General features: G+C 51.0%; 2 protein-coding genes across 3 annotated transcripts in view; one reads left to right on the top strand and one right to left on the bottom strand.

Annotated features, from left to right (window-relative positions):
- SND1 (staphylococcal nuclease and tudor domain containing 1) overlaps positions 1-21463 on the bottom strand; it is a 422256-nt gene that overhangs the window by 43219 nt on the left and 357574 nt on the right. The window lies entirely within an intron of this gene.
- Positions 15734-18311, top strand: LRRC4 (leucine rich repeat containing 4). The gene is made up of 2 exons (XM_003983010.6): positions 15734-15869; positions 16048-18311. Exon 2 carries the CDS (start codon positions 16148-16150, stop codon positions 18098-18100), a length of 1953 nt encoding a protein of 650 aa, XP_003983059.1. The 5' UTR covers positions 15734-15869; positions 16048-16147; the 3' UTR covers positions 18101-18311.

Raw genomic sequence — 21463 nt, 5'->3', positions numbered from 1 at the left:
TGACATAAATGGTATAAAAATACCTGAAGTTTGGGAGACACTGTTGTGAAATGAATATAGGTAGGCAATACCAGGGAAGGAACCACTCAGTGGCATTAGGGCTGCTCACTGATGGCCCATCCAGTGGTCATTTCCCCTTCTCCTTGCTGGCAACTAACTGCCTTATCATTTTTTTTCTTGTGACATCTGTAGGTGACTCAGGAAAATGCTGAATCTAAGTTATTTTTTTACGGCCATGGACTTCTCTGGCAGGGAGGGAGGGAAGTCTATGGACCCCTTCAAAGAATAGATTCCAATATTCAGGATTGGAAAGGAAGCCAATTATACCAAAAGTCACTAAAATATTTTTTAAAAGCTACCAAAATCAGGATATAGTAAATACATGTGCTTTATTAACACACTAAATAACAAGATCAAACAAAAGGTCTAAAAATTATAATATCTAGCTTTCTATCTACCTACCTACCTATTTTCTATTTTAGATAGAAAGAGCGCAAGCAGGGGAAAGTGGCAGAGGTGGGGAGAGAGAATCTTAAGCAGGCTCTAAGCCCAGCATGGAGCCTGACGCAAGGCTTGATCCCACAATGCCAGGATCGTGACCTGAGCAGAAATCCAGCGTTGGATGCTCAACCGACTGAGGCACTCAGGCGCCCCTAAAAATTGTAATTTTAAAGCAATGATAAGAGTGAACAATATTTTGGAATTCCTGCTACTATTATGATGTGATAGGAAAATATCTGATTTCCATTGGTGATAAAGTCATAGATACACTAGCTTTACTATGACTTGTTGCTTACGTTCATGTTGAAAGGAAATGCTAAGTTCGAGGTAGAGGTTAATAATAAAGATGTAATTTTCTTCCCGTCCAAATTCACGGACCCCATGGGAGTATACCTCAGTGGTAGAGCATCTGACTGCAAATTCATGGACACTATGTATGCCTGGTCTCAGCCAATCACACAAGGGTTTAGAAGTGTCATCCAGGCCCCTGGGTGGCTCTGGGTTAAGCATCTGACTTTGACTCAGGTCGTGATCTCACAGTTTGTGAGTAATAGCCCTGCACTGGGCTTACTGCTTTCAGCTCTGAGCCCGCTTCAGATCCTCTGTCCCCCTCTCCCTCTACCCCTCCCCCGCTTGTGTGCTCGCTCTCTCTCTCTCTCTCTCTCAAAACAAACAAACAAACAAACAAATAAATAAATAAATAAATATTTTTTTAAAGATTAGAAACACTAAAAAGAAGTGTCATCCAAATCTGGATAATAAAAGAAGTCATGCGAGGAAGGATGTTTTGTTTTTAAAAAGAGGAGGAATAAAATAAAAACCTGTGTTTCTCTTGCCTTTGGAGATTGGTATGTGAGCATGTAATGCCTGGAGCTATGGCAACCATTTTGCAGCCAAGAAAGAAACTTGCGGTCATGCTGACAGAATGGCACATCAGAAAAGATGGAAAGAACCAAGGTGTCCATTCTGACCTGGGGCCACATCTCAGTCAAACCTACCCTGGAGCTGCCCTACTTTGGGATCGACTTTTTATATAAGATAATAAATCTCCTGCCTGGATGTTCTACTACTTGCAGAATAAACCATCTACAGCCTAAATACCATGAGCCTTTCCCATGGTGACATGTCTTTTTTACAGCTTTCACAGCAAAACTAGGTAGCTGCATCCCCTAATATGTCTGAGTCACAGGGCCTGCTCCATATCCCGAGCCCATCTCTCTTTTTTTCAGCCTCTTGGGCTCCTCAGTAGAGAGCAGGAGAGCGATGTAATGTGCACTGACAAGATCAAGGCCACAGGAACTGCTGATGACAGGACAGCTCTTAGTAGAGGAAGTCACCCAGAGCCTTGGCTTAGAGCTTTATTCTGGATGCAACGACTCGGGTGGCCAGGGTTCAGGAAGTCTGTCTAGAAAAGAGGGCACAGGTGATCCAACATAGCTGTGAAGGGACAATTAGCAAGTCTAGGTTTCTAGGTTCTTAAGTGATTTCTGATCCAAATATCAGGGATGTTCCCACTCCAGTTCTTTACGAGAGATTCTTTCTCTTTTTTTCCCCAGCAGTCTATAAGTCTGCGTCTGCCTCTAGTTTCCAATTTATCATTGCATGAATTTCTCAATGCGTAGCCATAAATCTGATAGAAAGCTTGGAGAAGACATCAGACAGACCCTATAATCTCTGCTAATCCTGTAATCGGGAGCTAAACCCAAGACACAAGTGGATTTGCAAAATAAGGATTTCAGAAACTCAAATGGCATTAGCAGGCCACAGACACAAAAGTACCCAATAACTGAAGGAGACCCATCAATGCACAAACAGGCACACTCCTTCTACTCCATGTGAACTATGTGGAAAAAGGACTGAATGGGGGAAAGGCTGAGGATGAGAGCAAAGCCGTCCTTTCTTGAAGGTTCTCTTAACTCTAAGTTTTGGGAATAGGATTGAGAGAAGGAGTAAAAGGTGGGGCAACAGAGGAGAAAGGGAAGACAAGCCTCCTTCTTTATTCTAAACGCTTTTATTACCTTTTGGGGGCAAAAACAATGAGTGACTTCAGCAAGGTGAGAGAAAGGAAGGAAAAGTTTTTAAAAATAAGCATGTTGCATATACACGGGGCCCACGCAGAGAATTCCTTGGTCACCGGCTTTCATAATTTCTGCTCATCTGACCTGAGGGGGGGAGGGGAGAGAACAAAGGGCTCTAGGAGAGAGGCAGGGCTGCATTTGTCTCCAAAGCCCATTTCTTCAAAAGCTTCCTTGTCCCTTTGCGGATGGGGCTTCAATAATCTTCCTGTGCTACACATCAGGGCGGCAAAGCTCCTGGACCGCACTGAGCGGAGAAGAGGATAACACACAAGCCACAGGTGCCACTGGCTCAAGTGTGGGAGCAGAGCACTGGAGATGGGAGCTGGGTTTGGGAAAAATGCTCCTCCCGCTGAACGGGGGTATCTCCCCGGGTTTACTTCTCCGAGTATCCACGTAAGATGGTACGGAGTCCGTGGGTGAGGACTTGAGTGGGGCAACGCCTGCTCCTTTTGGGGGCCAAACATTCCTCAGGGGAGGCTAAGTACAGGCCAGAGCAGGACACGCTACTCTGCTGGTTTCTGGGCCCCAGACACAGTCTTTCTCAGCTCCACAGCCCTTCTAGATGCTTTTAAAAACAAAAAAGGATTTATCTGGTTACACTGCCCTATCTAACGGACACTCTTTACAAAGTACTGGAATGTTTAGTACAGGTACATAATTTACGATAGACTAAAAAATGGGCAACTATTTTTCATATCTTTGTCCAAAGAGTTGGACCTGGGGCCCGTGATTGATATACTTGAAATAATTAGGGCAAATGAGATATAAAGGGGGTTTTAGCCTTGGCAAAGGAGACAGGAACAGAGGAACCCAGCAGGGCCGAAATGAGGGGGCAGGGAGAACTGGGGTCACCTCTGAGATGGGTTGCATGAGCCAAAATTCAGCCAATCTCTTGGCTTCTCTAAGACGCAGCTTAACATGGAGAAGTTTCGGGGGTCAAAGACTAAGACATTCCTCCTCTGCCTCCCCTGCCAGTGCTACTGTGCTCCAGGCTCACATGTGAGGCTTTAGAAAAATTCAATACTTACTTAATTCTTCCTCTTCCTAGAAAACAGTGTTTAATGAGAACGGTCTCGTTCACCTAAGCAAGTGAGTCAAGGTTATGTGTCTGGAAGACTCATTAATAACAAATAACATTCTTAAAGAGGCAGAATCGGGTGGAGGCAGGAGCTGGCGGGGAGCCAACTCCCTGAGCGGCACTGACAATGGGGTAAGGTTGTCGACGGTGGTGCTGAAGGCCAGAGAGGGGCCTGGCCTATCAGAGTAGGAGCCCGTCTTGGTCTCAAGTTGGTAAAGAAGTCTACCCTGCAGCTGCCAGATACACGGGAGCAGAGGGTCTTATTCCTGCCCCTTTGCAGACATAGGAGCAGAAGACCGCTTTCATCGGCTGGGAAATTGAGAAGGCTCAGGCCAACAAAGCGTCCTGCTGGCTGAGAGACGGACGGACCAGGGCAGCACGGTGGTGGACAGTCTGTATCTTCCTATCTGAGGTTCCCGCCAGAGAATTAGAATGCCCCCAATTTGTTGGTTGCGTGGTCTTGTCACATTCGTCTCTCTTTCACGTAGTGTCTCGTGGGCACACGCGTGGCTTGAAATAGATCCCATGGACTGGTACGTGGAGGCAGACTGCCAGACGCCACGGCACGAGGGGCGAAGGCGAAGTTGCTCCGTGTACCTGCGGCGCCAAGATGGCCTCCTCTTGGGGAGGGATCCCACAGGCTGGGTGCCAGCTCCAAAGCACCACCAAGTTGCTAGGCCAGAGAGGCCGGTGGGGGGTGGGGTGGGGCAGGCAGCCCTTCTCCAGCCCAGAGACGACTCACTTACACAAAGAATCCTTTCAGAGTTACTGGCCGGCAGGGCTCCTAACAGACTCTTCTCCCCCCGTGGCTTGTGCGCCGAATACAGATCCAGCAGCCTCGCCGGACCGCCACACAGACTGGCCCTAGTCACCAAGAAAGTGACACAGAATGAGGGCTCCTCCTAGCAAGGTGCCAGCGTCCACATATCACGACAGGAGGCTTCCAGATCCTAAGCTGGCAGCCCCACCAAAGTTGCCCTCATCAGAAGCAGCGCTATTTCAGTCTCGTGTCCTTCAGAGAAGTAGTTTAAAGTAGACCAACGCGACAGGTTCCTGAGAGCACACTGCCTGGCACTCCTGGCTGGTGGCGAGGCAAAACCTGAAAGGTGGGGATTCGTGGCCAGGGGGGTGATATTCTGGCATCACGAAGCTTAAGTTTCAAGGGAGTCATGTTGCTTCTGTGTATAAACAGACAAATCTACCTATCAGTTCGGGCCAAATCCAGAACAGAGAGAGACAACAAGTGTAAGAGAGAGAATGTGAATGTGAGAGGGCCAACTGACCAACCAACCGAGGAATTCTAACTCTTTCTAAATTTGTGAGAGGAGTGGAGGGTGCTAGGATCCATACTTCATGTTCATCTACCCCCAATTCCTCTAGACATAAAGGTGACTCCCACTGGAGACACGGGCACATAGGACGCCATTTAAAAACATGGACCAAGAACAGGCTGGGGGCTGGGGAGACCTAACTCCTGGAGAGGCTTGCATCAGAATGAGAGAGGGATGCAGCGTCCAGGAACCTGGGTGTCAGCCAACCCCCCATTAGTCGTTTGATGACTCACGGGGAAGCCAGGGGTGTGAGCTCCCGGCTGGTCTCCTGGTGCTCCCAGCCTGCACTCCCCTCCACTTCTGCGGGTAAAGAGCCTGTCCTGCTCAGGGATCTGGTGGGGTGAGGACGGTCACAACGGCAACTGAGAGACAAAAGCCCGTATTTCCATTAGGGTCCCTCCAATTCTGTCTCTGAAGCTCCTCAGATGAGATCAAATGAACCCACGTTACTAGGCCAGTGCTGGATGGTGAACCAGTAAGGCCACGCCAACCAGAACCGGGAAAACTCTAGCCGTAGCTGAAGCTGGCAGCACGGAACTGAAAACAATGAACAAGTTGCGCGAGGCAGCTTGACGGCTGCAGATGCTGACCCACAAAGAAACCGAACGACAGATGGAGCGGGCCGGCAGAGAGGAGGCAGTGGCAAAATGGCACCGCTCTGCAAACCGAGGGGATCATCACAGTGGCTTGGAGACCACACAGGGGACTCAAGAAAGTGCTGAAAAGGACACAACAGGTTTTAAGCTAAACTGAACAGATTAAGACACAGGGAAAGTTCCAACCTGAGCTTCTCCAATTCTCTAATTCCGTTCTCAAATTCAGTCAGAAATTCCGTCGGGTGAGCATCAAGAAGTATATTCTTCTCTTGTTCACACTTTCTAAACTTTAAGTTTTCCCCCTCACGGAGCAGTGAGCGGCTCCGTCAGGGGCTCTGGAATATTCCCAGGAGGATAGCTCAAAGCCACGGGACCATAAAAAAAAACCTCTGTGACACACCCAGAGTTGAGGAAAATGGAGTCACGACAGGAAGAAATATGTTCCCCCAGGGCCAAAGGGAAAGGAAGTCAGTGACAAAGCTGGAGAGGGACCCAGGTGGCTGAGGCTCCCAGTCAGGCTCCCCACACAGCTGTTTGCTTTGTCTTCGCCCTGAGCGTTTTAAATTAAGAGTTTGTTGATGGAATTGCTTATTCTTTAGTCGTGCGGAATTTGGGGACTGACAGCGAATAGAGACTAGGACCCTGGACAGAAGCGCTGGGCTCCTCTCATTGCCCAGCTGGACGCCTCCCGACTGTGCTCTCGCTCAGGCACTCAGTGGGATATTTATAGCTGCCTTTAAATTTACCCAGCTCTCCATAAAGCGAGGTAATGGGGCGCCCTTTACTGCTGCTAGTGGTGATTGTCCTAACATTCTTTAATTAGCAAAAAGCGTTGGCACAGCCACTTTCAAAGCATTTGATCTTACTGTCCTGGTGTTCCCTATTTCAGGCTCAACAGCCCCCACTCCCTTTGGAGAAAATGCACTTTAGCAAATTTGAAAGTGACAGGCATATGCGTGCCTGAGCACAGTGAAGTGTATCTGTGCACCTGTACTCACTCTTCGGCTCAGTCCTCACGTACCACAACCGCCAAGAAAACTCTCCCTCTCAGCTCTTACTCACATGGGCCAAAGAATATTCCTGTTTCCTCTGAAATAATGTACTACTATGACGGAGGCAGAAGATGGGAAGGGCCTCTGCTTTCATGGGGATGTGTAATAAACAAGCGAACAAACACGTAAACAAGGTGATTCCAGATCAGGTCAAACAAGATAAGAATATAAAACCAGAAACGTGACTGTGAGTGGTAGGACTAGGTTAGACAAGGTAGTCACGGAAAGTCTCTCAGAAGAAACGTGCTCTGGAAGGAGTTAACCACCTAAAGAACAGGGGAAGAACATTCCAGGTAGAGGAGAGAGAGAGAGCAAACACCCTAAAGGAGAGAACCAGCTTAGCCTATTCCAAGGGAAGAATGAAGAGCTGTACAGCTGAAGTGTAGGGAATGAGGAAGATGATAAACAAGAGGGTAGAGGTGCAGGCAAGGCAATGACGGTGTAGGGCCTGGGGTCTACGGTAAGCAGTTTGGTTATCATTTGAATCAGGAAGGGAAGACCCGGGGCATTTTCAGCAAATCGGTAACAATTTGATAGGCTGTCACAAAGATCAATTTGGCACCTATGGAGAATACACTGGAGAAGGCAAGAGGGAAAAATCTATGTCTTTAATAGGTTCATTTCTTAGATCTGAAGGAATGTTCTACGGTCGTATGTTTACATTGGGGGAAACCAAGTAGAGGGTACACCAGAACTATTTTTGACCTGTAAATCAAAAAACTGTCTCCACGTTAAAAGAAAAAATTAACTGGTAAAAACAACAAAAATCATCTTGTTATCTTTCATGTAGAATCACAAGGTCTAAATAAGATCTGATACCAAGAACAGGCAAGTCCTGGAGGGCGGGGGAGAAAAAAAAGGATTGTCTCAATAACTGACTTTGGATACAATATTTTGTTTCTACACTAGTTTCCATGTCGGAAAATAATAGCTGCTGCTGTTACAGTGAGCTAAGATTGACTGTTTGCCCTTACTTCCTTCTAGTCCAATAATACCACACAGTAAATGTAGTTATGAATCCCACTCTACATATGAAGAATCTGAGCCTTAAAGAAGTAACTTCTATACGCAGTGTGCAAGAGGCAGAACAGGATTTGAACCCAGGCCTCTCACTCCAGAATACTTTCACGACCATCACTACAATGCCCACTAGCACACGCACAAGCACGCATACATCCGCCGCCTCCCCCCATGCCCTGATGTACCTTGTGGGATTCAGCTTGGGAGAAAAAATCGTTTGGGCTTCTCGCAACCAAAATATGAATAAATGCATACACCCATGGCGCGTTTGTCTGTGGAAAGGTTAACTGCAGGCATGGACCTGATGAAGGATCAAATTTATGGCAGCAATACTCGAAAGGCCATTCTGCATATAGTTCCCAGTCCCATGTCTGTATCTGTGGGACTCCGATCTGGTCTCTTAATCTCCAATGAGCAGGAAGCTCAAGATTACAGGTGAAACAAATTTTTGTAATAATGTCAAAAGGTACTTCCACCATTACTGGTAAATGCTTAAATTCGTTCTAAGATCTTTGGGATAAAATCTAGAGGCCATGTAAAGGAAGAGTGAGCAAACTACCAAGAAAGGGAATCATGAGAAGCAAAAAGAACGTAACAGGATGCAGACTCCTCAGGTTTGTCTAGTCAGCCTGCCCCCTCCAGTTGGCTCATGTGTTATGTCCTAACTGTTGAGCTGACTGAGGGGGGACTCCCTCCCTTCCCAGTGGCTGTACAGATCGTAGTCTGCTCCTCTGTCCCTCAAGAACAGGTATGTGGAGGAGTCACCTGCTGGTTGTCCGACGTGCCCTTCCCTTTCTCTTCCTCTTTTTAAAAAAATGTTCATTTATTTTGAGACAGAGAGAAAGAGAGAGCCCACACGCAAGCAGGGGAGGGAGAGAGCGGGATCCCAAGCAGGCCCCTCACCATCAGCGCCGAGCCTGATGTAGGGTTCAGTCTCTCGAACTGTGAGATCATGACCTGAGCTGAAATCAAGAGTCAGACGCTTAAGCCACTGAGCCACTCAGGCACCCCTACCTTTCTCTTCCTCTCAAGTGGCACATGGCAGTGATTTAAAATTTGGGCACCAGACAGATCTGAGATTGAAACCTGGCTCTGTCACTATAGTAAGCTGGATGAGCCTCAGAAAGAGATATCCACATCCTAACCCCCGGACTTGCGAGTATCACCCTATTCGGAAAAAGGGTCTTTGCAGATATGATTAAGTTAAGGATCCTGTGATGAGATCACCCTGGATTACCTAGATCGGCTGTAAATCCAACAAGTGTCCTTGTAAGTCACAAAGAGGAGACTGACGGAAGAGGAGTCAACATGACCACACAGGCAGAGATTGAAGTGATGCGGCCACAAGTCAAGGAATGCGACAGTCACCAGAAGCTGGAAGAGGCAAGGAACAGATTCTCCCCTAGGGCCCTTGGAGGGATCATGGCCTTGCCAGATTTTGCAATTTTAGCCTCTAGAACCGCGAGAGAATAAATTTCTGATGTTAAGCCACCGAATGTGTGGTAATTTGTTATGACAGCCTCAAGAAACTGCTACAGTCACTTACTAGTTCTGTGATCCTAAGAAAGCTTCTTAAATTCATCGGCAAAATAGGGAACACAATGGCACCCACCACACCTTACGTGTGAGGATTAAATGTGTGAGAACAGTGCCAAGTACCTACGAACTCCCAAGGAGATGCTGCTGACATCATTACGCTTACCGCTATCCAAAGGGAATTAAACAGAAGGACAGAACACAAGAGCCTATCACGGGCCAGTGTACCTGCAGAGGTGAACATTTCTAAGGCTTCTGGTCTGTTTGAACACACAGGAGACTGTGGCTAAAATAGGCACCAAACCACCTTCTCTAAACGAGGAGGGCATGGGGGGCGTGGGGCGGGGGGCGTTGGGAGGTTTCTCCCTTCACTCAGGCCTGGCAGCCCACAAAGAAATCGTAAGCCCCGGTAAACTAGCCTCTGGAGAGGGAAAGTCCCTACTATTTTATAGTTTCTTCTGCCCTTCTCATTAAGCATCTTGTTCTTTGCTCAGGTTTTTGCAAATTGCTCTGGATGGGACCTGTAGAGAAAGTGCTTTTCTGTGCACTTCCTTCTTATTTCCTTAAGGAACAGAGTTCTTGGGGGAAAAGAACAGTGGATTCTGAGGGCACCTGGAAGAGTAGGTAATTCTAGAACAACTGTGTCACCTTGAATCACTGGGCTCAAGGAATAAAATCCATTTCCGTCCCAACTATGGGTAGTAATAGCATACCCACAGCTTCACTAAAGGAGCAGTCGAGAAAAACATTATTATTATTATTTATTATTACTATCGCAATGGTGACTTTATCCACTAAACAGAAATTTCATGACCTACTGACCCTGAAGGGGTATTTGCATACACGGGTGGGAGTGAGAGATGCAAACGCAGGAGGGCGCGGGTAGACAACATGTGTTCATTGCCTTGGGTAGGAGGAGGTGACTATTTCCACACAGACTGTTTCTTACACTATTTTGTTATTGCTGATTCACCAATCAACTGATGTCTTTCCTTCCCTTTGTGGAGGATGATTTCCATGCTATTTTTTTTCTTTTCCTTTCTTCTTGTTTCCCAAATACCTTCTCCTCCTCTGTCTGCTCTTGCTCAGTTCCTCACTCACATGGAAGAATAGAAAGTATAAACATGGAAAAAGTGCTTAAGTAGGGTTGGCAGCCCAAGTGTATTGAAAACAGGAACCAGGGTTTCAGAGCATATGTGATCTTTCTACCACTGATGGACCTACCTTTCTATCACTGATGGACCTACCTTTGGCCCAAAAGCCTATCGGGGGCCAAAGTAGTACCCTGTCGAAGACTGCTCACTCCTGGCAAACCCTATGAGGCATTATGGACATCTAGTGGCTGTTCAAGATAATGCCTCAGGGATCCATGTCAGGGTGGGGAGTAGTCTGCTCTGGGATTTACCAGGAGCCCAATTATCCTGGCTGAGTGAGGTAGTCCAGGGTCCTCTTAAGAGTCAGTCCCCTGAATGACCATTTCTTTCATTTCTTATTAGGATTCCAAAGTCACTCAGAATGGCAGACTGGCTCTAGTGAAGACCTATCTTTGTCCCAGTCCAACAAGGTCTAAGGATACCACCTGCACATAAGACGACAGAAGACAGGTGTTCGGAAAAATCTTCAAGCCCCGGGCTTAAATGCCAAAACACTGTCGTCCTGATTGAGGGAAGGAGCTCAGAAATGACAGACTCTGGTACTAGTCGTGTGGCTTTACATAAGTCACTAAGCTTCTCTGAACTTGATTAATGATATTAGTGGGAGGTTGAGTCCAGCTGATCTCCAAGGTATCTTTAATATTCTGTGATCTATGAGCCTTTTCAGTAGCTGGGAAGACAAAGTGCGATCTACTCTGCTCTGGCAATGTAGATCTCTAAGTTAAACTAAAGGAAGAGTTCTCTTCAACTTTGTGGCTCATTTCCAAGACTTGGCTACTATCCCAATGGATCAACTTTCTCCACAGAGCTACGTATCTGAGAAGAGGTGGGAATCAGGGACTATGAGAGCCGGAAAGAGCTGGAAGGAACATTCTAGTCTATTTTCTTAAACTGTTTAGAGCTGTTTTTTTTTTTTCAATGTTTTTTATTTATTTTTGGGACAGAGAGAGACAGAGCATGAGCGGGGGAGGGGCAGAGAGAGAGGGAGACACAGAATCGGAAACAGGCTCCAGGCTCCGAGCCATCAGCCCAGAGCCCGACGCGGGGCTCGAACTCACGGACCGCGAGATCGTGACCTGGCTGAAGTCGGACGCTTAACCGACTGCGCCACCCAGGCGCCCCTAGAGCTGTTTTAAGATCTGTCACATTGTCTAGTCAGTGGCAGAAAAACCAGAACTCAGGTCTCCCAATCTCAGGGCAGGTACCACGTTGCCGACAAGGGCCTTGCCTCATCACTTCATGACACCAGTCTCTCTCTGAAACCACAAGTGGAAACATTCTCGACTCAGTGTTTCTTCCTTCTCTTCCTCTCACAGTTTAAGCACTCTTCTTCTCTTTGTTTCCTGGTTGCACCATTCCAAATCAAGGAAGCTGTCGGAACCAGGGCCACGAAGAGCAACAGGTGACGGCTAAGTGATACGCAGGTCACAGGATTAGAGGTTTCAGCGCCACTCACAGTTCAGAAGGGCCGTGTGCTGCCATGGCCCCACAGCCTCCTCAGTCTAGTCTGTAGCTTCTACGGTGCTCGCTCAGCTCAGCGGGCCTACAGAGGGCAAAGCAGCCCCGTCTAGAACTCCAACACCAACCCTGGCGTGTTCGTGTTCATCCATCACTCACAAATATTTCCTGGGAGACAACCTCACTACTCAGTACTGGTTTGATCCGAGGTAGCCCACCCTTCCATCCACCTACACGGTATGGGGGCATAACCTTTCGTTTGCAGTGCCTGGAGTGAACAGATGGGGTCTGAGTTTGCCTACACTGGCAGGAAACCAGTCTGGGCAGACCCCTCTTTTGCCTGAGGAGGCAGGGGCGGCCATGTACTCCAGGGTGCTATCAGACTGTGGCCAGGGTGTCCTCTGGCGTGCTACCGGCTCAGTGCCAGCTGTGGCCAGGAGAGGAACCTCCCACCAGTAAGCTTCTGATTCTCCTCCTCAGATCCCTATCAGGATAGGTTTACATTCCCCGGATCTCTAAGGGGGGAGGCCGCTGATGACGTACAGATGAAGCTTTAGTAAAGAGAGCAAAAGGAGCCACTCAAGAGCCCAGATAAAGCCTGGTATCAGGGTTGATCTACCTCCATTTCTCTCATTCTTTCTCTTGCTTAGTTATTGTGAGTAAACAAGTTAAAGAATGTATTTTCTCAGCCCCTCCTCTTCCACCCTTCGTTCTATTTCTCTCATATAGCCTTGACTGAACTTTTTAATACAGTCTTCCCCCCAACTTTGCTTCTGCCATTTACTCTCTGCAGTGCAGACACAATGGACATTTCCGTTAGCGATGAAAACACTGGGCTCAGGGTAAGGAGACCAGACTGAAACGTTGGCTCTGTTGCTTTGTGGACGTACCACCTTGAACGTGTTATTTGCCCGCCTGTGCTCAGTGCCTCCATCTGTAAAATGGAGACAACTCTGGCAATTACTTCACTTGATAAACAAAGACTGAACGAGGACAGATCCAGACAGACATGTCTATAGCCGTCCATCCAAGCATCTATGCTTAGTATGGTAGAGCAGTAGTAGATAAGCATCCTAGTAAATGACTTTTGAAGTACATGGGTGAAACCTGAATTCTCATCCACTGGGAGCAAACTGGGGAATCACTTCCATGCTCAAGTTCCTACACATCTGCCCTCTCCCAGGGTTCACATCTTGGCTCCGCCATTTACTACGTAATTTTAAGGCAGCATATGAACGACTAAAGTTGTTATTTGACTGCAAATGCATGATCAAAAGGTCTTGGTAAACAATGGGGGAATCCAGCTTTCCTACAACAGAACTGTTGCCAGGAATTCAAGAACTCCTTGCCCAGGTTACTGGGTAGCAGGCAACCCCGAGATATGAGCGTGGATGAACTCAGAGCTGAGAAATCCAGGACCTCCTCATTCTTCAGGATTAGCCCACAAGCAGGTTAGGGGTTTAACAAGCAAGCTTGCCCAGGTGGAGGGGTGGGGGCACACGGAGAAGAGTCTGGAGGCAGCGCCTGAAAAGAAGCAATACTGAGCCAATGCCATATTCTACGGGCTTCCCAGGGCTTAGCCACAGATGGCTCCACCCCCACAAAGCAGAGAAAAGGGCAGTCTTTTTCGGGGGTGGGAAAAGGCTGACCTAGTCCTGTTCTCCTACACTGGGCTGTCAGATGCCCCAGGGTCTCTTCGCCACAAGGCGAAGCAGGTTGCTATGCAGTTCTCACTGAGACCCAGCAACACAGAACAGCTAGTGAAGCCCTCGGGCGGAAGGTTTAAGACCCACCTTTCTCAAGGCTTGGGGAAGAGAAAGGGCGACACTGGGCTGCCAAGAGTGAGAAGCGGTGGCCGCCGCTCGTGAATGAACGGGTTCTCCCCTGGTTTCTGGTAGTTCACCTCAATCTTGCCTGCCGGCTGCTGTGGTGTCCCGGGTCATCATTCCCCGGGGTCCCCACACTTGGCCTTTCCTTCCACCATTTGCCCTCCCTGCAGCCCTCATTAAGAAAACTACCATTTAAAAGTTAAAACCGAGGAAGGAAGGGTGAGACAATTTGCGAGGGCGGGGGGGGGGGCGGCGCAGGACGAATGTGCATCTGTGCGGCAGCGCGGGGCGGCCCGCGGAGCCCAGGTTCTCGGTCTTCTGGCTCCAAGAGGCCCCAGCCGCCCCCGCGTCCCCACCGTGCATCTCCGAACTCCGCGTATGCTGCCCGGGCCGCGCGCGGCCAGGCGCCCCGTCAGCAGTCGGCGGGGGTGAGGATGACGCGGACCGGGCGGGAGGCCGGCCAACTGCAGCAACCCCGCCGCGCCACCCGCTTCCCGGCCCCGGAGCCCACCGCGTCCGGAGCCGGAGGGGGCCCGACGCCCGGGGGCGGGGCGGGGCACGGACCGCGGTCTCTCCCGCAGCAGCCCCGCCGCTCCAGCCTATCAGCGGCCACCCGGCGGCTCCCTCGGCTGGACCAAAATAGCTGCGAACGCCTGCGACTTGCGCGCGGCCCCTCACTTGACGCTCACTCCGGCTCGTTCGCCCGCTCCGCTCCCCTCGCCTAAAGGGGGCGGGGAGGAAGCGCCGGGGAGGGGGGTGGGGGGTGGGGGAGAGAGAGGAAGGAGGAAGGAAGGAAGGAAGGGAGGAAGGAAGGAAGGAAGGGAGGGAGGGAGTCGGACGGAGGCGCGGAGCTCGGGGCTGCGCGGCGCGGCGCTGGAAGGCGCCGGCGTTAACCCCTCGAGGGCAGGCAGCGGAGGGGGAGCGGTGTTAATACATAAGAGCACTGCATCACGCTAATCTTCTCCCCAGAACAGTATGCGTCAGCAGTACATTCACGTTCTGACTGAAGGACAAAAGGATGAGAGAGCAGTCTGCGTGGCTGCTGCCTGCAACACCGCGAGCCCGGCGCGAGGAGGAGACGGTGGGCGCCGAGCGCAGGGGCCCCGCTGCTGCTGCTGCTGCTGCTGCTGCCGCCGCCGCCGCCGCTAGCCAGCGCGGACCATGTTCTCGGGCTCCGGAGCGTTCCCCGCAGCCGCGACCCCCGCTGCTCACGCCACCGCCGGCGCTCGGGCCGCTGCAGCAGTCCGCGGGCGGCGCAGCCACTGAAGGCGCCGCGAGCCAAAGCCCGGAACTCGCTCCCTCCGCACAAAGCCAGAGCCGGCGGCGCGCCGGGGGCCCGGCTGCGGCGGGCGGCGGCGGGCGGTTGCGCGCCACCGGGGGCTGCGGCCGCCGCCGCCGCCGCCGGACCCGCGCCCGCCCCCGGACTCCCTGAAGGGGCCTGCGGTGCGGGCGCGACCCGGCCGCCGCGCGCTTCTCCGGCCGGCGGACCTGGTCCCGGCGCTGCCTCCACGCCGCTGACCCTCAGGGGGCTGGACGGACTGCTGCTCCTCGCGCCGGCAGACGGCGGGCTGGGAAACTAAGCCCAGTTTTGGTCTTTTTAACCCTTGAGAGAAGAGGCGAGCAAAGAAGGGGGTGTGTGTCTGGGGAGGGCGAAGGAGCCGCGAACACCTCCTCTTAACTCTCGCAGCCCCGCGGGCGAACGACTGCATCAGCTGCCTCCGGCCGGAACCGCCGACACAAGGAGAGGGGGCAGCGCAGCAGCGAGCGAGCGAGCGAGCGAGCGAGCGCGGCCTGGGAGGCTTCGGGGCGCCCCCTCACCCCCGCCGGGTGGCAGCCGCGGGAGCGGGCTGGGGGCGCCGGAGGCACGCTCCGGCGATGAAGCGGCTTCCCCCGTGGCTGGTGCGAGCCGGTGCCAGGGTCCAAGGACAAAGCAGGGAAGCGCTGGTGGCGCCGCTCCTCGCGCTGAGGGGGGGGCATGCACCTGCATAGCCCGCCGGGCCTCGGCTCTCCCCGGCGCGCCTCAACTCCGCTGCTTCGCCGTAGCCTGCTCCGGATTTACTAGAAGCCATTTTGTCTCCCCCACCCCTCCCCTCCCCTCCCCTCCGCCCTCCCCGCCCCCTCCACTCCCCCCCTCCCCCCGTTTTGTTAATTAAAACTAAGAAGTAAGAATGGCAACGACGTGGCCGGCTCCCGTGGAGAACGCTTAAGGACACCACGCCAATTCCTTCCTTCCGAGGTAGGTGACAGCGACTCACTGGGTGGGGATGGTTGCCGCGGGGGAGAGAAAGTCTCGGCTTTCCGAGGGCTTGCCTTGAGGGGGGCTGGAGACAGGGGCCACGCTTTAGTTGGGCATGCTTTTATTCCGCCGGTCCGCTCCGTCTCTCTAATCGCCCCCTCCCCACCTCCTTCTCCAGATGGAAAGAGGAGCTCCTAGCTCATTTAAGCCGGGGTAGGGCTGGTTCTCCTTTCCGAGCCAAAATCCCAGGCGATGGTGAATTATGAACGTGCCACACCATGAAGCTCTTGTGGCAGGTAACTGTGCACCACACCTGGAATGCCGTCCTGCTCCCCGTCGTCTACCTCACGGCGCAAGTGTGGATTCTGTGTGCAGCCATCGCCGCTGCCGCCTCCGCCGGGCCCCAGAACTGCCCATCCGTTTGCTCGTGCAGTAACCAGTTCAGCAAGGTGGTGTGCACCCGTCGGGGCCTCTCCGAGGTCCCTCAGGGTATTCCCTCCAACACCCGGTACCTCAACCTCATGGAAAACAATATCCAGATGATCCAGGCCGACACCTTTCGCCACCTCCACCACCTGGAGGTCCTGCAGCTGGGCAGGAACTCCATCCGGCAGATCGAGGTGGGGGCCTTCAACGGCCTGGCCAGCCTCAACACCCTGGAGCTGTTTGACAACTGGCTGACAGTCATCCCCAGTGGGGCCTTTGAGTACCTGTCCAAGCTGCGGGAGCTCTGGCTTCGCAACAACCCCATAGAAAGCATCCCCTCTTATGCCTTCAACCGGGTGCCCTCCCTCATGCGCTTGGACTTGGGGGAGCTCAAGAAGCTGGAGTACATCTCTGAGGGCGCTTTTGAGGGACTGTTCAACCTCAAGTACCTGAACCTGGGCATGTGCAACATTAAAGATATGCCCAATCTGACCCCCCTGGTGGGGCTGGAGGAGCTGGAGATGTCAGGGAACCACTTCCCTGAGATCAGGCCTGGCTCCTTCCACGGCCTCAGCTCCCTCAAGAAGCTTTGGGTCATGAACTCACAGGTCAGCCTGATTGAGCGGAACGCTTTTGATGGGCTGGCCTCACTTGTGGAACTCAACCTGGCCCACAATAACCTCTCTTCTTTGCCCCATGACCTCTTCACCCCACTGAGGTACCTTGTGGAGTTGCACCTACACCACAATCCCTGGAACTGCGATTGTGACATTCTGTGGCTAGCCTGGTGGCTTCGGGAGTACATACCCACCAATTCTACCTGCTGCGGCCGCTGTCATGCTCCCCTGCACATGCGTGGCCGCTACCTGGTGGAGGTGGACCAGGCCTCCTTCCAGTGCTCTGCCCCCTTCATCATGGATGCCCCTCGGGATCTCAACATCTCCGAGGGTCGGATGGCGGAACTTAAGTGTCGGACTCCCCCAATGTCCTCCGTGAAGTGGCTGCTGCCCAATGGGACAGTGCTCAGCCACGCCTCCCGCCACCCGAGGATCTCTGTCCTCAACGACGGCACCTTGAACTTTTCCCACGTGCTGCTCTCAGACACCGGGGTATACACTTGCATGGTGACCAACGTGGCAGGCAACTCCAACGCCTCGGCCTACCTCAACGTGAGCACGGCCGAGCTCAACACCTCCAACTACAGCTTCTTCACCACAGTCACAGTGGAGACCACTGAGATCTCACCTGAGGATACGACGCGCAAGTACAAGCCTGTTCCTACGACGTCCACTGGTTATCAGCCGGCATATACCACCTCCACCACGGTGCTCATTCAGACCACCCGTGTGCCCAAGCAGGTACCCGCGACAGACACCAATGATAAGATGCAGACCAGCCTGGATGAAGTCATGAAGACCACCAAGATCATCATTGGCTGCTTTGTGGCAGTGACTCTGCTAGCTGCCGCCATGTTGATTGTCTTCTACAAACTTCGTAAGCGGCACCAGCAGAGGAGTACAGTCACAGCCGCCCGGACAGTTGAGATCATCCAGGTGGACGAAGACATCCCAGCGGCGGCGTCTGCGGCAGCAACAGCAGCTCCGTCCGGTGTATCAGGTGAGGGGGCAGTAGTGCTGCCCACAATTCATGACCATATTAACTACAACACCTACAAACCAGCACATGGGGCCCACTGGACAGAAAACAGCCTGGGGAACTCTCTGCACCCCGCAGTCACCACAATCTCTGAACCTTACATAATTCAGACCCATACCAAGGACAAGGTACAGGAAACTCAAATATGACTCCCCTCCCCCCAAAAACTTACAAAATGCAATAGAATGCACACACACACACACACACACACACACACACACACACACACACACAAGACAGCAACTTTTGTACAGAGTGGGGAGAGACTTTTTCTTGTATATGCTTCTATATTAAATCTACGGGCTGGTAAAAGAAACAGATTATATTAAAATTTAAAAACAAAAATTCAAAACAAAACTATTTTCTAACTTGTAAGTTCTATTTAAAGGGGGGAGTGGGGTTCTTGGGAACGTTGTGGGGTAGAAGCCACAAGTCAACTTGCTATGATGCCAGAAGGGATTTCTGATACAAGGCTGAAACTGCTAAGATAAACTAAAACAACAACAAATATCCCTAAAGAGGTAGGGTGTGGGCTGCTGAGGGGTGGGGTGGGGGTGGGGGTAGACTGTCATTTTTTAGAAGATGCTTCACAGCATACAGGAATACCCATTTCTATAGACACCTTTCTTAAGCTGAGAGCTGTCTTTGCAAATTTATTTTAAAAAGAAATACAAAAAAAGCACCGAGAATTTGTACTGTGCTGAAGTGTCGAGAGGCAATAATTTTTTTTTTCTTCAGAGGCCAAGGGGAAGATAGATCTGTAAATGTATTCTAAACAGGAAAACCACCAAAATTTAAATGACTCCTTAAAGGGGCTCGGTCTTTCCATCTGTCCATGTGCACAAGGCTCCTTGGTTTGTGCACCGGGACACGCGCGTGCCCCGCCTGACAGCGCGCCTCGGGAAGGAGCAGAGAAGGAAGGGGGCTGGCGTAGCTCTCAGTCAAATGCTTTCACATTGCACCAGATTCCTGCAGATGGGTTTAACCCACTCTCTGCAGGGCATGTGTCTATTCAGGGTTTCCCTTGAGGGGGAGGAGGCCCCCCCCAAGGGGGTGCGGCCACAGAGGGGGGGTGGGAAGGGAGAGCAGAAGCAGAGAGAATGTATTCACAGGAGGCCATAAATTAGCATGGTGCCATGTCCACCTGTTGTTCCTGGTATCTGACAAATGATTGTAGACAATGATGGCATTTTATGATTTTTTATAAAGGTTTTGTTTGTTTTAAGGTGGAGAAGGAGGAGAGGCTGGGATTGGGGAGCTTGGGGGAGTGGAAGCTTTTCTCATGCTTGTGATTTGGTGACTATTCTAAATGCTGATTCATTAGGGATTATTACAGCTGATGTCAACTGGTTGTGGTGATGGGGTGGGGGCAGAACATGAGTGGAGAGAGAAAAAGGGCACAGGCTCATTTCAAGTACAATGAAGCCTTTACTAAACAGGATGGTTCACAAAAAAGATGTGAATCCACAGTTAAAACAAAAGTGATATACATGCACACAAGAAGTGAGTTCTGCAAGGAGTCCTGTGGAACATGGCACAGTGGGGGGAAGGCTTCCCTCTCCCAGGCCGACCTCAGGAGGAGGTGGAGGAGAAAGGGTGGGCGTGGGCGGGGAAGGCAGAGATCTCTGTTATTCTGGTCCATTTAATGCTGTAACTTCTTTCATTTATTATTTTAGCTTTAAAAAGAAATAAAGGGTTCAGATTTGAAAGGGGTGGGATGGGTGGGTGGGGGGGAATGCCAACAAAAGAACACTGATTGTAATGTGAGAAAAGTGTATTTTTGTATTTTAATAAATATTGTTCAATTTTTAATCCAATGTCCCCAAAGGGTTAAATTGAATAAGGTCCTATAGATCCTTATAAGCATTAACCAAGTCATTTCTATTTAAAGAAAAAAAGGCAAAGGGAGGGGAGACGTAAGGTGGGAGGGGAAGACAATGTTAAATTTCTTTCAAGTATGGGAAAATGCTAAAGCTGTCAACAGTCTTTCCTTAGCTTAAATAAAAAGCACCCCAATTCTAGTGCACCTTCCAAAAGCTAAGTGTGTTAGTCCCTGGCTTTGTTGGGGGTAGAACCAAATTCCTGATGCCCTGGAAAAGCAGGGGAAATGGGTCAGCCTCAGCTCCTGGGACCAGGCCAGAAGTTAAATGCCACCTCAGCAGAAGCTGCTGGTCAGGCAGCACCAGCTCTATCTACCCAGAGACCCTGGGGGACCTGGATTTAAGAGGCCTGCAATAATGCTGTTTGGCTTAAACTTCCCACAGGCAGTGTTCCTTCTGTTCTCTGGGTGCTGAATAGTCAAACATGTCTCGGTGGTGGTGGTGGGTGTCTGTCTCCTGATGCTTACCGAGTACTGACGTCCAGGGAGGCTGCATGAACCGGGACCCTGCGTCTCCTCAGCGTTTTTATACTAATGCAGGGAATCGGGACTGAGTGGGTGTGATCTCCCTGGCACTGAACAGGGAGAGAGGCAGGCAGCACTTTGCAGCAGTTGGCTAAGAAAAGGGCCGATTCTTAATCCCCTGGGTAGATATGTGTCCTTTCTGGGTCTCAGTGTTTGTGGTAGCATGCGTGCATGCATGGCACACCTTTAGAAACTGTCACTCACATTTCCAGGCTCCAAATACACGTTCCCTCTGGCTCTCCTTTTACCGCCGTAGCTACCCCCGATAACACGAGAAAACTGCAGCAGAGTAAAGGGTGGGACTTGGCCAGGACCAGCTGAAAAAGCAAGAAATTATCCCTTTCCCAGCACCACAAGACAACTCGGGCTGTTCAGAACAGCTTCCTGGGTACACATTCAGAGGCAACTGTGGACAAAGCGGCTGCTTCAGAAACAGAGGATGTGGGGCCAGGTTTCCTAACCTTTTTTGGCAGCTCTTTGGATAGTTAGGGATTGTACAGTCGCTTTGGAATGATGAAGGGTCTGTGGCTGAACCAGAGGTCTGAGGGGAGGGGTACAGAAATGGTCCTAAAACATTCCCGGGGAAGAGTCCTAAGAACAAACATTGTCCTGGGGGCTGAGTGTGTTGCCATCTTGGGATCTGAGGGAGAAGCGCTTTCCAGAAGAAACCTGAAAGGAGGTGGGGGAGACTGAGATCTGGTTCTTGGGTTTAAGTGTCCTTAGGGCTGCAAGGGTAGTTCCTTTCTGCTCTGGGCCCACTCTTGGAGCTGGGCACCGTTTCAGCTTTTACAGCAGCAAACCTCCATTGCCGTAATGGTGGGTATTGCCTCCTTCGTAGCAGGCACCTGGGACAGCTTTTCAGAGAGGAGTCCCATGAGCACCGAAAGTGCAGGCTTTCATGCTGTGTTGGTGACTCATCCTCAGGCCTGACGGCCAAGCTATGGGACATGGGTTGGTAGCTCTTCAGGGGAGTAGTTTGTAGCAACACATTAGAGGGAAAGACTGCTGCTGATTATATGGAGTTAAAGAATTTTCTAAGGGCCATGAAAGATCATTTAGTCTAATCTTTTTACATTTTATGGTCAAGGAAACAGCCCCAGAGAAACTG

The sequence above is a fragment of the Felis catus genome, chromosome A2 (genome assembly GCF_018350175.1).
Source record: "Felis catus isolate Fca126 chromosome A2, F.catus_Fca126_mat1.0, whole genome shotgun sequence".
Taxonomy (NCBI): Eukaryota; Metazoa; Chordata; class Mammalia; order Carnivora; family Felidae; genus Felis; species Felis catus.
This window is presented reverse-complemented; position numbering and strand designations above follow the sequence as displayed.